Below are 15,793 nucleotides of genomic sequence, written 5' to 3'. Positions count from 1 at the left end.
TGGCCCTTTGGGGAAAGTGGGTTGACCCCTGAATATTTTGTACATAAGTACAAAACACCAGCAAAAACCAACCACAGAGAAATACATCAAAGAATTGAGGGAAACAGTATACAAACTTAAGCTTTAAACTGTTTATTCAACAAGATGTGTCTTCAGGAGTTTAGAAACAGGTACCGAGTTTAGAATAACAGACACCGTTATTCTTTGTGATTAATGCAGAAAGCCATTTAAAAAAAAATCAAACTTCACTGTATTTTGCAACACTGTTTTATTAAGAGTGAACTCTTTTCAGTATTCCTGAAATGTAAACAATGGGAAACTGAAGTATCAAAGGAAACACATCAGGGATCATATATAACTGACAAAAACCTTTAAATTTTCTTACTGCCTTTATATAACAATCAATGCATATTTAAATAAAACTGAATTTCTTACTAGGCAAACATTTTTGCATACGCTGCCTTCTCTTTATCTTTCTGTGCTTTTATCTTTTGTTTGACTTTCAGCAATTCTGCCTGGATAGCTGTAAAATAAATACGTAATAGGGGTTATTTCTCAAAACATCCAAAAAATTAGGATGCCCAACAACTAATGTTTTACATATGATAGTTAATTCTCCCCGTTGATACAACTCTTCTCTGTAAAGTAACTGAGCTCAATTAATAGACTATTTTACTGACAAAGCAATCACACAAACACAAAAACCATGAAACATAACTTTAGAAGATTGTCAATTTGAGAGAAGTCTAACTGAATTATGTGTAGATTTGCCTTCTCTCTCCCTGTGAGAGAAGGCAATTAAGTGCCTCCCCTGTTTTACTTTAGCAGTGAGAGACTGAAGATATATTTTAACATCTAGATCTCGTATCACTATTTGTAGCAGGCGTATTTGAAAAAAACAAACTAATTTTTGTCCTAACTTTCCAAAGCTTTCCTAAAATACACATCCAGTAACTAGAATACTTGTATTATGGCCTCATTCAGCTTAAGGAATGGTCCCAGACATTAAATTCATCATAAATACTGTATCTTTTACTGCTGTGCTTTCAACTAGAATTAAAGTAATAGGAACCAGATCTCAAATGATAGGAGAGAAAAATATTTGGGTATGTGAAAATCAGTATTCTGAAGAGTAACTAGAATGTAAGCTCTTTTGAGAGCAGGGACCTTGACTTGTTCACTGCCATATGATCAGTACCAATAACAGTCATTATGTAGTATCTGTTGAACAAATATCTAAGTGGCAAAGGGTACAATGGTTCATAAAGATACATTCTTAACAGGACAAAATGAACTTTGACCATAAAAACTGCCAACTTACCTTTATCTTCCGGTGCTATCTCCTGAGCTTTCTTAAGATCAGCCTTTAATTGAAAAAAGACATTTAAAAAAATATTAGATACATGATTTATGAAGGTGATTGTCTAAAAATATTAAAGCTTAGAACAAAATTTTACCAATGCTTGATCGTATTCTTTTAATCCTTGCCATCCTTGAGCTCTACGGTATAATGCTTTGGTATTGGACGGGTCTATTTCAAGAGCCTACAAGAAATTATAAAATTAATATTTTTACCTAAATATTATTAAATATATGTACTAAATTTCAATTTATTGCCACTCAACTCCAAATCAACCCTTCACTGCTCTGTGATAATGGAGCTGGATGGACCCTGTAAATTTCTTCTCTCTGCCAGCGGGCACATTACATTTTATCAGTAGAGGGCACCAAAAGGACACAGACGAGAAAAGCTGTTTCTCTTCCAGGTTCCAGTACACTTCTTGCAGGCTCCTGCATTGAGCTTGGTCGAGAGCACACGGCAGCTCACTGCAGGCAACTTACCCAAGCGCTACAGCGGAGTCCCATAAGTATGGTAGCCACTGAACTTCTCTGCCACCCAGTAAGTCACAGCCATCCCCCCTCCCCAGTGAGATCTGGACATCAGCCTAGGGGCTGTCATGAGGTGCCTCTTCCTTGGGGGCTCCATCCTAGCCTAGGGGGAGTGACTGCTCCATATATATAGCAGATAGATATATCTGCTTTCCCATATTCTTTAGAATTCTCTTTATTAGCCATTCCCTCATTATTCCAATCCCCTCTTACATACTTTTATATTAAACTTTCTCTTTTCAAATTACTGTATAGTTTCTATCTCCTGATTGGGCCCTAAATGATAACAGAAACTGTTATGAATAAAAAATTTGTTATACTCTTTTACTTAAAACCTACAGGGTTGGGCGCCTGGGTGGCTCAGTCGTTAAGCGTCTGCCTTCAGCTCAGGTCATGATCCCGGGGTCCTGGGATCGAGCCTCACATTGGGCTCCCTGCTCGGCAGAGAGCCTGCTTCTCCCTCTCCCACTCCCCCTGCTTGTGTTCGTTCCCTCTCTGTCAAATAAATAAATAAAATCTTTAAAAAAAAAACAAAAACCTACAGGGTTTTTTAAGGAGTGTGAGTAAAGTTGAATAGGTCTCTCCTTTAAAATAAACATATTACAAATAATTTTGTTTACTTCACATCTTCTAAAGGTCAATACTAAGATTTTACTGAAAAAGTTGTATTATCTGCCTCTCAAAGGTCAAAAAGAAATCCAGAGTTCGGGCACGTGGCTGGTTCAGTCAGAAGACCATGCGACTCGATCTCAGGGTCATGAGTTCGAGCCCCATGTTGGGTGCGGAGCCTACTTAAAGAAAGAAATCCAGAGTGAAGACCCATCGTTTCCTTGGATAAGTTTTTTCCTCTATTATGTGCTCCCCCCCCCTTTTTTTTTAAGATTTTTATTTATTTTCTGATAGACAGTGAGAGAGGGAACACAAGTCTGAGTCTGAGTCTTTTAATTAAAGCACCTAATCTCTATTAGATGCCTAACATGTGCCCAAAACTATGCTAAATGGTTTACATATGTTATATAATCTTTGTAACAATCCTGTGAGGCACGGATTATTTTCATTTAATACAAAGATGTTAAGACTCTAAAATTAGGGCGCCTGGGTGGCTCAGTTGGTTAAGCGACTGCCTTCGGCTCAGGTCATGATCCTGGAGTCCTGGGATCGAGTCCTGCATCGGGCTCCCTGCTCGGCAGGGAGTCTGCTTCTCCCTCTGACCCTGCCCCTCTCATGCTCTCTCTCTCATTCTCTCAAATAAATAAATAAAATCTTTAAAAAAAAAAACAAAAAAACTCTAAAATTAGGACTTAACCAAGATCACAAAGTTAGTGACAGAAGTCTAACAAAAACACCAAGTCTGACTAGCTCTGCAACCCATATTCCAATGCCCTGCACACAAAAGGTGCTCAATATGTTCAATGAATAAATGATACATGTGCTCTGAGGAAAAAAGGAAAGTATCTTCACAGATATTAAGTTACATAATGTCATCAGCTAAATAAATGGATTAACAGGAAGAACTGAAGGTCCAAAATATTTAGAGATAAAATGACTTTTAAGTTATGCTTCATCAAGTCTCATTTGGTCCTCTGTAATAAAATATATTACTGTACATAAAATTGTTTTTCAAGTTGAAAAATCATAATCCCACTCCTTCAAAAAGTCTGATGTCAAAGAGACTTACCTCCAAACAACTGTCGATTGCTCCCTGCCAATTTGACATCTTCAGTTTACAAGCACCAATATTCAGCACACAGCTTAAAGCTATAGGTTGCAGCTTCAATCTATCTGCCTTCTCAATAACAGCCTTTGAACCTTCCACATATCTGGAGAATACATTAATAAAGGTAGCATATAATGCCACACACAACTTACTCTGCTCCTTCAACTATGGCAAAAAGTGTTAGGTCATTTCTGATATAAAAAGCTCATCAAATGCTAATATTAATATTCTTAATGATCACAATCTTATTTTCCTTTAGAAGATTTTTATTTGTTCCAACTTTTTTCCCCAAAGTGTTCAAAGAAACCAATTTAACAGGATTCCTCAAATCTAAAGATAATTATGCACTACTAACACTTCCCAATTTTTAAAGCTCAGGTCTCCATTATGTATTTTCCAACATTAAGTATGTTTGGGCCAAGGTTGTCACCGTGGGAGAGAGAATAGAATGAGGCAAGGTGAAGAACCTTTGCAGTGTTGATTTTGAACTGTATTTGAATACAGTTCCTGGCTCTGCTCACGGAAAAGGGCCCAGAAACAATGGGCACACCTGGCCCTCAGAATATGGTTTCTAAAATCGATAGATAAAAAGAACCAAGAACCCAGAACCCAGAACCCAGAACCCAGAACCAAGAACCCAATAAAAAGAACCAAGAACCAGGGCTCCTTGGAGAAACTGCTAATACCAGATCTGGAAACAGTTAAGTAAAAGATGAAACTGAAACACCTTGTACCAGAAAGCAAGTGCTCACAGACTAATAGGAACATGTCCAAAGGATACAGGAAAAGGGGGCTTCCACTGGACAAATCTGGAACCCTTTGAGCATCAAAAAGAATGATAGTATAATAGGTTGAACTTAAAAAAAATCCCAAGTATATAATACTAAAAAGGGCTGGGGAGAAGGAAGAGGCTCTTGTAAACATTAGAATGCAAGAAAATAACTGCAGAATGAAAAAATTAGAACATCAGTTCTGTGACCAGTATAGTAATTGATTCAGGGAAGGATCTTCAATGATGCAAAAACCCACTGAATGAAAGAAAGGTTAGGAACTGGATATTCACACAATCTCACAGGATCACCTCACAAAGTACTTATTTACGAAAGGGAAAAGGTAGCTTTATGACACAAGCATTTGGCTGACACCACTTTAACCAAGTGCCAAAACTCAAAATAGGTCAAACTGACGTGTGCCTTCAGGATGTGATATCAAAGGAAATATTCACCACCGATTTAAGTCCTCTTACCAAAATATTGAACCTCAAACTAATCTTGAGGAAGTAATCAAATAAATACAGATGGTATTCAATAAGACAACTGACTTAAGACTCCACAAGATACAAATGACTACAAAAACCTAGTGCAGAGTAGGGACTACTAAAGATAAGAGACTAAAGACATAAAACCAAATGATACAGTGGACTCTGGACTAAAAAAAGAAAATTGAAGTAATTGTGGTAATTTGAACATGGATTACATATTAGATAATATTGTATCAAGGTTACGTAGAAGCACGTTTTCGTTTCTTAGGAATTACCTGCTCAACTATTTAGGGGTAAAGTGTCATGGTATCTGTAACTTCCTTTCAAAATGATTCTACAAAAACAAATATAGTAAGAGTTAAAAATAGTGTAAAGAAATAAAGGTACAGGTGTATTCATATACTATTCTTTCAACTTTCCTGTATTTTGAAATTTTTCAAAGTAAGAAGCTGGAGGAAACAAAAGATGTGAAACTATTTCAACACAGCTGGTTATTCTGCAAAGTAATTTTGCCAAAAAGACAATAAACAACTCTGAATTTCAGTTTATAATTCAATCTACAAACTCTTAGAATTAATTAATTAAAAATACTTTATTACCTTAAAACTTTTGCATATTTTTTAATGGCCATCTCCCAGTTCTGAGATTTGAAAAAAGTATTTCCAATATTTTTTACATCTTCTGTTATTAGTAAAATTTTATTTACCTGTATTAAAAAATACAAATATGTTGCATTTTAGTAATTAATGCTAGGTTCTATCACTAAGACAGATTGATATGAGTAATTCAAAATTTTAGTACTATTTTTAATAATTAAAATTTGACTAATCTGAAAGTACTCACATCTTTTAAATCTATATCTGCATCCTCAGGGAAGTCTGGATGACTGTCACCAGAGCCATCTTTTGGGAATATGCCCCAATCATCCCCTTCCTTCAATTCTCCGCATTCTGCAATAACGCACAACTGTAAAAATAATCCTAAATTGTAGAGGTCTACTACCATATTAATGAGATTAAAAACAAGAAATCTGGGTTTAAAAGCTATACAGCTGTCAGTCATGTGCAACACTGTCCAAGTCACTTCTCAAATGACAGATTGACAGAAGTCTCCTCTATCTGCTCTAATTACAATAATGCCCTTTATATACATTCCCAGTAATACCATGACACTATTTTAGGAAAGTGTTTTACTGCTATTCAGCAGCTCAGTATACGAAGAATATGTTGAAAATACTATCATTCTCTATGTAATTTTCTTTAGGTGAGGCATGTCCTTTCAATTCCACTACTGTTTCGGGGGTATAGCTCAGTGGTAGAGCATTTGACTGCAATTCCACTACTGTTTCTTTCATACAATGGTGACAGCCTACTTCCTGCAGGTATTTCAGTTTCCAATTCCCAATCACAGCCCTGCCAATTAGGTTAGGTAGTTTTGTGGCCACTGTGATTTCACAGACATTTAGAACACAAGGCTCTTTAGAGTTACATAATCTAGTCTAAACCCTAAAGAAATTTATATAAGATGAAGAAACATGCCCAGAAAATTTAAATAACCAGATCAAGGCCAAACCACCAGTTAAACAGCAGAGTCTCAACAGGATTCTTGGTTTCCTATCCTCTTCCTACTATGACTAGTGTACATACTGATTCAAACTTTTGCAGGTATAGAAGAGTTAAGAAACCTACAAAAAAAATCACCAAAATTGAAGTGGAAATAATAAAAATCTCTTTTTAAATTACCCTGATGTTATCCTTCCCACTGTAGAAAAGTTTCAAGAAAAAGTGGCAGGTCTAGGCTTTTATGCCAAAAGTCATCTTAACATTTTCCCAGTTAATAATCATCTGATCCTTTTACTTACATCTCTTTAAGACAGTAATTAAGATAACAAGTGTATTTCACTGTAACTTTTTACTTACTTTGGCAGGTTTTTCACCTTTCACTTCTACATTTTCCAGTATCCTTGCCACACCCATTCCTTTAACTACTTGGCCAAATACCACATGTTTCCCATCCAAGTGAGGAGTCGGGACTGTTGTGATAAAGAACTGAGAACCATTTGTATCGCAGCCTGCATTTGCCATGCTCAATAAACCTTCCTGATCATGCTGTAGAAATACAAATCAGTAAAAGAAAACGAAGGTTAGAGGTCCTAGTGTGAACTGTTCTTTTACTGACCATTCACAGAAAACTAGGGCAGGCTGTAATATCATTTAGAGCAAACAATGTAGTGTTATTTTGTATAAATTGCAACCTTTAATTCACAAACATGGGGTACTTAATCACCTTTTAGGCTTTTAAAAAAACCTTATGAAACCAAATAAAATAACAATGTAGATTCCTAAATTGGCCATTTTTAGAACAGGCTTATATCTCAACTTTAAGACAAAGACGCTGCATTAAGGAAATCTAATGATTACACTTTGTCCTTTTTTATAATGAATGTTCTCTTTTCTGAGAAGAACTCAATAATCTTCCCATTTTTAGGGGCCTACGCTATGATTCTTCCTTTACACATCAATAAACTGGGAACAGTGATGGGATATTCAATTTAGACAGGACATTCCTTAGGTACTTCCCTAACCTCAAAGGAATCCAAACATGGCTTTCATCCCAGGTGAATCTTCAGAGAACCATTCTTCAGGGAATGACCTAAAGAAACTGCTGCATACATCTTGAAATCAAATTTCTACTTGGCATCAACCTGTTCAAAAGTGCTGTGAAACCAGATTTCTTCATCTTTCCACTTTATCCTTAGGCTTTCTAAATTATTCATCATTGGGCCATGCATTGTACTCTCATGTTAGTCTTCCCACTGAAAATGTCTTTTACCCCTGCAACCCAAAAAATTCAGCTTTCAGGGCTACCAAGTTTGCAGAAGGCAAAAACTATGTCCTTTCTTTTGATCAAAGCAATCACATAATCTTAGTTTTCATCCTTCAGAGGTAGCTTCCCTTTCTCCTTTCCAAAAGTGTGGTGCTTTTCCCATAATAACAAATAGAATATTAACTTTATTTTCTCAGCCTCCTATTGCCTTTGTCTTTACTTACTTATATCCCTCATTCAAACTGGAATCTATGTTTTAGTTCCTGTCTAACCAAGTCTTGGCCACCCTGCAAGGCCCAGCTTAAGTACCCATTCCTCTTCAATATCTTCCCTCATAATTTGGAATATATAAATCATCTCTTTCTCCTATAATATATACTGAAAGTCTCAATCAATTTAGCATTTATTTGCCCATTATTATATTATTCTCCTGTTGTCCCATGTGTTTTAATCTTGTCTTCCCCGTAAATATCATAAATTCCTTGTTATCAAGGCTATTCATTTTTATAAACTTGGTGCCAGTGACAGTACTAAATACCTAACAGCTGCAGCCAATAAATACTGTTTAAAAGACTGATGACATTTTCTTTTCAAATTATCCTAATTACCTTGCTCATATTCCTCATTTCCAAAGATAGTACTCTACTTTTGTACTTACATGTCCATTCTTACAACTTGAATGATGCAATATACCCGATTACATCTTGGGACAATGAAGGTAAGAAGGCGCAGGCACCACTAATGTCCTTTAGGAGCTTGGACATTAACCACATCCGCTACTTTGCAAATCCCCTGACATCTGGATGTTAGCGATGGTTTTGTTGCTTTTCAAATTCAAGCGTAAAAATGCACAAGTTACCATCCTTCTGATAATGAGAACATTTTTCCTGGAAACAATTTGCCATATGGTGGCTGCTCTTAAAAACTCATTGGCTTGGGCGCCTGGGTGGCTCAGTTGGTTAAGCGACTGCCTTCAGCTCAGGTCATGACCCCAGGGTCCTGGGATCGAGTCCCGCATCGGGCTCCCTGCTCTGCGGGGAGCCTGCTTCTCCCTCTCCCACTCCCCCTGCTTGTGTTCCCTCTCTCGCTGTCTCTCTCTCTCTGTCAAATAAATAAATAAAATCTTTAAAAAAAAAAACAAAAAAACATTGGCTTTAGTGAAGTATGTAAACCTGGATCATACTGACATAACCATCATATTTTTGCCAAATAAAATTTGTGGATGAAATTTTTGATTGTTAAAGAGCATATTCACAAATATGGTATCTTTTACAAGAAAAGGCGAATCTACGCACACTTGAGACATTTATTGGTGTCTTAATCCAATTAGTAACCCAGACCACACAACGACCTTTATTATTAGCAATAAACACTTTTGCCTACTTTACCTTATAATAGAAATTTTCATCTTCAAATTTTTCACCATAAATACTTTCTCCACCTGTCCCATTTTGATTTGAGAAGTCTCCACCCTGAATCATAAATTTCTTAATAACTACAAAAAAGGAAAATAACTATTAGAAACTAAAATATGGATGACTACAGCAATGTTAACTAATGAACATGTAGTAAGAAAGAAACTTCCTAAAACATGACTCTAGTCATACCACTATCCTGTCTTTCCCCACCCATCCCTATAACTCTAAACTTTTCATAGCCTGGGTCCAAACTACTTTTATTGACTGATCACTCATAAGAATTAGTTCAAATGGTACCTCCCCTATATAACTGTCACTGAGACCCCAAAGTTGGATCTCATAATTTTTCTCCCACAATATCTTGACTCTACCTCCACTTTATAACGTTCATGACGTATATCGTAATGATGTCTCTTCCAGGAAACATTAATTCCTTAAGTACAGCAACTGTTTTTCATTGTGTATATGGCTAGACATGTGTTACTCACTGATGTCTACTAAGACCAATTATTCCCAGATTTGTTATACCATAATGCGAGTACTTCAGCAAGTATTATCACTTGGTGTCAAAGGTTCCCAAGACCACCCTCATGTTCAGAAATTTCCTAGGATTCATGGGACTCAGCATTTGGTCATATTACAGCAATAAAGTAAGGACACAGAGCTAGTCGATAAAAGGAAAAGATACAACAGAGTCTGGAGAAATCTATGTGCTTCCTTATACTCTCTCCCTCCCATGAAAGGTCAGAGAGCACATTCTTCCCCCAGCAAAAAAAAATGCTGCAACATATGCACAATGTTGTTGCCCAAGTAAGCCCAAGGTTTTTACCAGGCCAGATCATGCAGTTACTCTCTACCTAGCATGTACCAAAATTCCAGACTCCCAAAAGGAAAGCAGGTGTTTAGCATAAATCAAAGTGTTTGTAAAATAATCCAGGCACAGTAAACCATCTTTATGATTCAGGGAATGGTTCCAGTGCCAAGTTCCTAAACTCCAGCTAATGGCCAGGCTGCAAGCAAACCTTTCCAAGGAGAGCAGTCTCAGGCCTGCTATGTCAACTCTTTTCCAAATACTACATTCTATAGTACATTTTAGTATTTTATTAAACATGAATATAAACCAACAGTTTAAACATTTTAAAATCAATGTTAGTTTTTTCTTAAGTTGCTTTTAATAAACTACTCATGATTATATTTTAACATATTTATTCAGTAAACAAATATTTATTGAATATGTAGTATATGAACTATACTACATGCTGAAAACAAGATGGTGAAAAGATACAGTTCCTTAATTCATGGAACCTACAGTCTATTAGGGGAAGCATCAAATAATCACTAAACAAAGGTATAGTTACAAAGTGTGATAAGCATTGTTGTTGAAATGTCATTTTTTAATTAAATATCACACCAAGACACTGAATCTTTAAATCGGCTACAGCCTTCCCAAGCAATCTTGCCCAAGTGGTAGTTATAACTTTTTTGCCACCAGGCAGTCAAACTATCTAAGGTCTGCTTCTTTATCATGGCACACCCTTTTTTCTCAATCTAATCCCAATGGAGTGAAGAGCTAGGGCACTGGTGAAGCTAGGTAGTCCATTTCTCTATAAGTAAACCTTAGTACCCTCTCATATGTCCACTGTTCACAGCCCAACCTTTATGAAATTGAGCTACTGCCTCAGATGTTAAAGCATTCTCCTGAAACTAACAGTAATTTTTAACTTTCACTCTTTACTTCCCTTTACTTAGTATTTTCTTCCCTAATTGCTATAGAACAGAATTATTTATAAGAATCAGATTAAAAAATTTACACATACTTCGATGGAAAGGGCATCCTCTGAAATGGAGAGGTTTCCCAGTGGTGGGTCCAATGCCTTTTTCCCCTGTACACAATGCACGAAAATTTTCTGCAGTTTTGGGTACAATATCTGCAAACAATTCTAAGACAATTCGACCAACTAAAAGAAAAAATGAAAACATGTCAGTATGGAAAACAAGCAACTAAATAAGCAAATGATAAAAGGATGGTTGGCGAAAGTATAGTGACTGAGATACCAAGTTCTCTTTTTGGTCATTTTTCTAAATATTCAAAATTAGTCTAATGTTAAGTGTCATGTATCTAGATGAATTTGAAACAATCATTTTTCTACATGTTAACAAAGGACCAAAAATACAGAGCCAGCAGATTAGGACCATATAAGGGACAGCATGAAGTACAAATGGTTTTAAATTCTGAGTAATTTCTTATACTTGTACTCAGCAATTCCAACCACCAAGTAACCAATAGGAGAAAAATCAAATATCCTTTGAGTCGTCGGCTTGGCTGAGTTTTAAGTATAGCTGTAGCCTTTGTGCTCTATGGAACCCCCCCAGTGCAGCCGCTGAAGCAAAAGATGAAAAAGTTCCCATTTTAGACAACGCCTAAAGGCAGGTAAAAACAAACTTCGCACTAACTTCAAAACAAAATAAATGTATATATAAATACACGTGTGTGTCCATAATCAGCCACGGGGGTCCCTGAATCCCGATGTGCCCGTTTATATACGCATTCACACAGACCAGCTAACAATTCTAACCTGTTCGAGAACAAGGGTATTTCAGTTACAAAGCAATACGCTAATTCACAAGACCTCAGGAGCTCCCGATGCTGACGTAGCCTAGGCAACCACATTGCTACACTGAGCTCATTCTCCCCAGTGCCAACACAGAGAAAACGTTCGCCAATCTGACGGGACCTCTAAGTTAAAGACCGGTAATAAGAAAAACCAACCAGCAAGAGTCGCTTTAATTTACAGCCTGGCAACTGCTGGTGTATCTCGCGTGGCCTAAGACACGGCGTGACTGGAACCCAACAAACCCATTATCAGTTTTCTGAATGTCCCACTGCAAACATAAAATAATCTTATTTTATGCCTGCTCGAGAGTGCAAGGTGGCGAGGAGGTACAACCGAATCAGGAGGCAAACATAAAGGCCGCCACAATCCCCAAACCAAAAATTTCCAGAAACTTCCGCAAGACCGATGGCATTGGTGCAAGGGCGCTGGCTCGACCCAGCCTTTGACGCCTGGATTTGTTCCAGCAGTCCAGTCTGGGCAGCCGTCCCCTCCACACCACAGAGCAGCCCCTGGCCCGACCCGCACGCCACCATCGGAATCCCCCGAATCCCGGGAAGCAGAGCTTCCTCGGGGCCATCCCGCAAGGATCAGACTCCGCTCACCTCGCTCCCCTCCGATGTCCACATCAAAGAAGACTCTGGGGTTACTGGGGTTGCAGGGCTTAGTTTGGGGGGACGGGTGCGACATTTTGAATTGCAGATACGCTTGGGAGCGAACTCAAAGAACCTCGTGGACAACGGGCAGCTCAACCCAGAAGCGACTTTCTCCACGAAGATCTGTCGGCGGCGCTGACGAGCCCCTTCCGGCGTGAGGTCCGGAAGCCGCGCCCCGACTTCCGGCGCCGCCTTCCGGCGGCGTCTGCGCGTGGTGTAGGCGGCGTTGGTACTCCGTAGTTTTCTGTCCTTTTCTCTGTCCTTCCTCTCTTCTCGTGTACTGAAGTTGCAGCCCCGGTCCTTTTTACTCTTTTTGCGTGTTTCATCGCTTTTCCTACTGTGATAACGGGCGTGTGACTGCTTCTCTGACACACAACTTGCTTGTCTGGAAAATAGGAATAAAAATGCTTACCTTGGAGGGTCGTTTTGGGAATTAAAGACGCAAATTGCTGAGCACAGTGCCTAACACAGCCAGGTGGTAGCTAATCTGTAGTGACCGTGTTACTGCTGCCGTTTTGTTACAAGTTGCTATTAACATTGTGTAAGTGATAAAGAGGTTAGGCAAAGGCTCTGAAGCTGAACGTCCAGAAGAGAGCACAGTTTAGTTTCCTGATAAAACTGTGTTATAGTCCACTTTTCCCTTCTGGGAATTTGTGTAAACATTTTACCTGTTTATATGAACATAGACTCACCTCTTGATAAAGCCTAATTTTGGAGAGAAGTGGTATGTTTTTTAGCACTTGGTAATATTCTGTTTATTCATTTATTTCATCTATCTCCTCCCATTAGAATTAAACTCCACGAGGACAAGAATTTGGTTTTGTTCATTGCTCTATTCAGAGCACTTCTAAGTGTCCAGCACATAGTAGGTGCTCAATAAATGGGGTTTTTTTTTTTAGATTTATTTTTTTTGTTTAGAGAAAGAGTGCGGGGTGGGGGGGGGGGAAAGCAGAGGGAGACAGCCTCAAGCAGACCCCTTGCTGAGCTGGAGTGGAGGGGTTTGCTGGATCTCAGGACCCTGAGATCATGACCTGAGCCAAAACCAAGAATCCCACCTAACCAACTGCATCACCCACGCACCCCATAGGTGCTCCATAAATGTCTTTGAATGAATGAACTAGTTATACAGAATGTGAATGGCCTTGAGAATTTTTATAAGAATGTTCATAAGAAATTTCATTTCCATGTGTATTTATGTATAATTTGAGAAGATTACCAGCACTTCATGCTGATCCTTTCAAATTCCAGCACATTAAAATTAATGTAAAATGTTAATTCCTTATGAGTTGATGCCCTTGAATTCCATAGTGATTATTCGTTACAGCTCCCCGAGGATCTAGGTCAGCCCAGCACATAACCTCTGTGTCCTTTGATGAATATGAGTCAAAATAAATTGCTCACTAATCCAGTCTCATTTCCAGGCTGCAAACTGGTAATTTACACTTTGTCTCACAAATATCAAATGATAAATTCACATTAAAAGTTTTATTCTGCTCTACTAGCTTAAAATTAGCCTCTAGCACATTAAGTCCAAGAATTGTCACTTTTACTCCATATCCTCCTAACCATTATTATCATTAAGTAGATAACATGGTTAAGCACTTCTGTGCCATCACACTTCTGGGGTTCAAATTCAATCACTAATAGATACTAACTAACTTGTGACTCTGGACAAGTTACTTAGCCTTTCTGTGCCTCAGTTTCCTCATCTGTAAATTAGGATAATGATATATATCTCTTAAGTTTGTTTGTTTATTTATTTATTTTAAGTAAGCTCTACGCTCAGTGTTCGGCTTAAACTCACAGCCCCAAGATCAAGTGTCCCATGCTGCACTGACTGAGCCAGCCAGGTGCCTTATGAGGATTAGGTGAAGAGTTATTTAGATGTTGTAGTATCAGAAACATAGTAAGTACTCAACAAGTATAAGCAATTATTAATCGTAAATAGCTAATACTTTATTAAAATAATTACTAGTATCAACGTATTTCAAAATGAAAGTTAAAACTGCAAAGGTACTTTGAAGATGCCTCTGCATTCTCAGAAAATATAACGTGATTCTTTCTGTTATACAGGTTTCTGGGTGTAAAAGACTAAATGTTACTCTCACTGTGTCTAGATTTCTCACAGTAATGTAACAGCTTTATGTAAACTGTCATTTTCGTAGAACAAACTTGAATAACGGAATCGTACCTTTCGAAACCACTCCAGTACTGATCTCTAGTGAAAAGATAAATCCTCCTAGAAGACAACCTGTTCCATTGTCAGTCTGCTTACTTAAAACCCGTCTTCTGAGTTCTGAAGTCTTGTCTATGTGTAGAAAGACAGACTAAGGAGCATGCACTATTTATTAGGGCTAAGGTTATACAATTTCATCTGGAAAGAGGGATGAATATTTGCTCTAAGAGCTCTATTATCATCATCATTATTATCATTATTGTTATTTCTGTCATTTTCCCTATAAGTTTGGGAGGATAATATTAACAGATTGCATCCCCCACCCAATATCCTCTCTCGATCTCTTCTCATTACTCCACCCAAACAAGCAGCGAGGCATTCTGTGCTCATTCCTTAAGGAGAAAACATGTGACAGCAAAGAAAACTAGGGAAAACAGAGTCTTTTCCTAGCTTTGGAGTGCAAAAAGCTTGGCTTTACAGAAACAAGAAAGACTCCTGGCATAGCAAGAGATCGGAACAAAAATGGCTGTAAGAGCATCTAAGAGCATGGCTTTCCACTGGCAAAAAATAGTAATAGTAAAACTCAAACAAATCCATCTCCCATGCTGGAGAATGAGGGGGTTACAGATGGTAGAGTGAGGAGAGTAGGAGGGGCAGCAACGGCAGGGCAGATTTCCACTATCCCAGAGATGAGAAGTCTCTGAACCATGTTCCCCAGTCACATCCCTGGGAAGTCAGCAAACCTCCAAAAGTTTATGAGATCTGAGAGCAGAGGGAACGGTGTGCCCGGATTCCCAAATACAGCCTCAGGAAGGCAGCAGGCCCTAGAAAGAATATGGATTAATGGTGTGAGTAGGTAGATGGGAACTAGACAGACTCCCAAAGATTTCCTATGCCCTAACTTGGAGTGGGAGCAAAACAATACCCCTGTATTCCCATAGAAAAGGAAAGATGGCCTCCATACTTCAAGGGAGCTTGCAGAAGGGAAATCTGAACTCAAGAGGCCTGGGAGAATTGAAAAGGATGTCTAGTTTCTCATTGGATGCCTATGTAGACAGATGACTTTGAGAACCAGAGGCTCCCAACCCAAAAATTTGCTAGACATTATCAAGTTTAGATCCAATCCCAAGAGGGAAAAAGTGAGATACCAGAAATTGGCAAAATTATGGCATTACCAACCCTTCGGAATAGGCGATTCAAAATTGAACTTAAGGTAAGTAATAGGAAAAACTTGTGT

General features: G+C 38.2%; 1 protein-coding gene across 3 annotated transcripts; it reads right to left on the bottom strand.

Annotated features, from left to right (window-relative positions):
* Positions 1–249: 249 nt before the first annotated feature.
* On the bottom strand, positions 250–15,255 carry PPID (peptidylprolyl isomerase D). 3 transcript variants are annotated; one of them, XM_035022820.1, is made up of 10 exons: positions 14,572–15,255; positions 12,330–12,765; positions 10,930–11,070; positions 9,083–9,189; positions 6,788–6,976; positions 5,712–5,834; positions 5,468–5,574; positions 3,569–3,710; positions 1,458–1,544; positions 250–1,364 (listed from the first exon to the last, which is right to left on the bottom strand). In XM_035022820.1, the coding sequence occupies exons 2-10, from the start codon at positions 12,412–12,414 to the stop codon at positions 1,137–1,139; spliced, it is 1,209 nt and encodes a 402-aa protein (XP_034878711.1). In that variant the 5' UTR covers positions 12,415–12,765; positions 14,572–15,255; the 3' UTR covers positions 250–1,136. The 3 variants fall into 3 exon arrangements, with proteins under 3 accessions (XP_034878711.1, XP_034878713.1, XP_034878712.1); XM_035022822.1 differs by lacking the exon at positions 14,572–15,255 and having other exon boundaries at positions 250–523; positions 1,322–1,364; positions 12,330–12,760; XM_035022821.1 differs by lacking the exon at positions 14,572–15,255 and having other exon boundaries at positions 12,330–13,255.
* Positions 15,256–15,793: the final 538 nt, after the last annotated feature.

The sequence above is a fragment of the Mirounga leonina genome, unplaced genomic scaffold, assembly GCF_011800145.1.
Source record: "Mirounga leonina isolate KUSES-001 unplaced genomic scaffold, KU_Mleo_1.0 Mir_176, whole genome shotgun sequence".
Lineage (NCBI taxonomy): Eukaryota > Metazoa > Chordata > Mammalia > Carnivora > Phocidae > Mirounga > Mirounga leonina.
The sequence above is the reverse complement of the archived record's forward strand: the minus strand, read 5'-3'. Positions and strand labels throughout refer to the sequence as shown.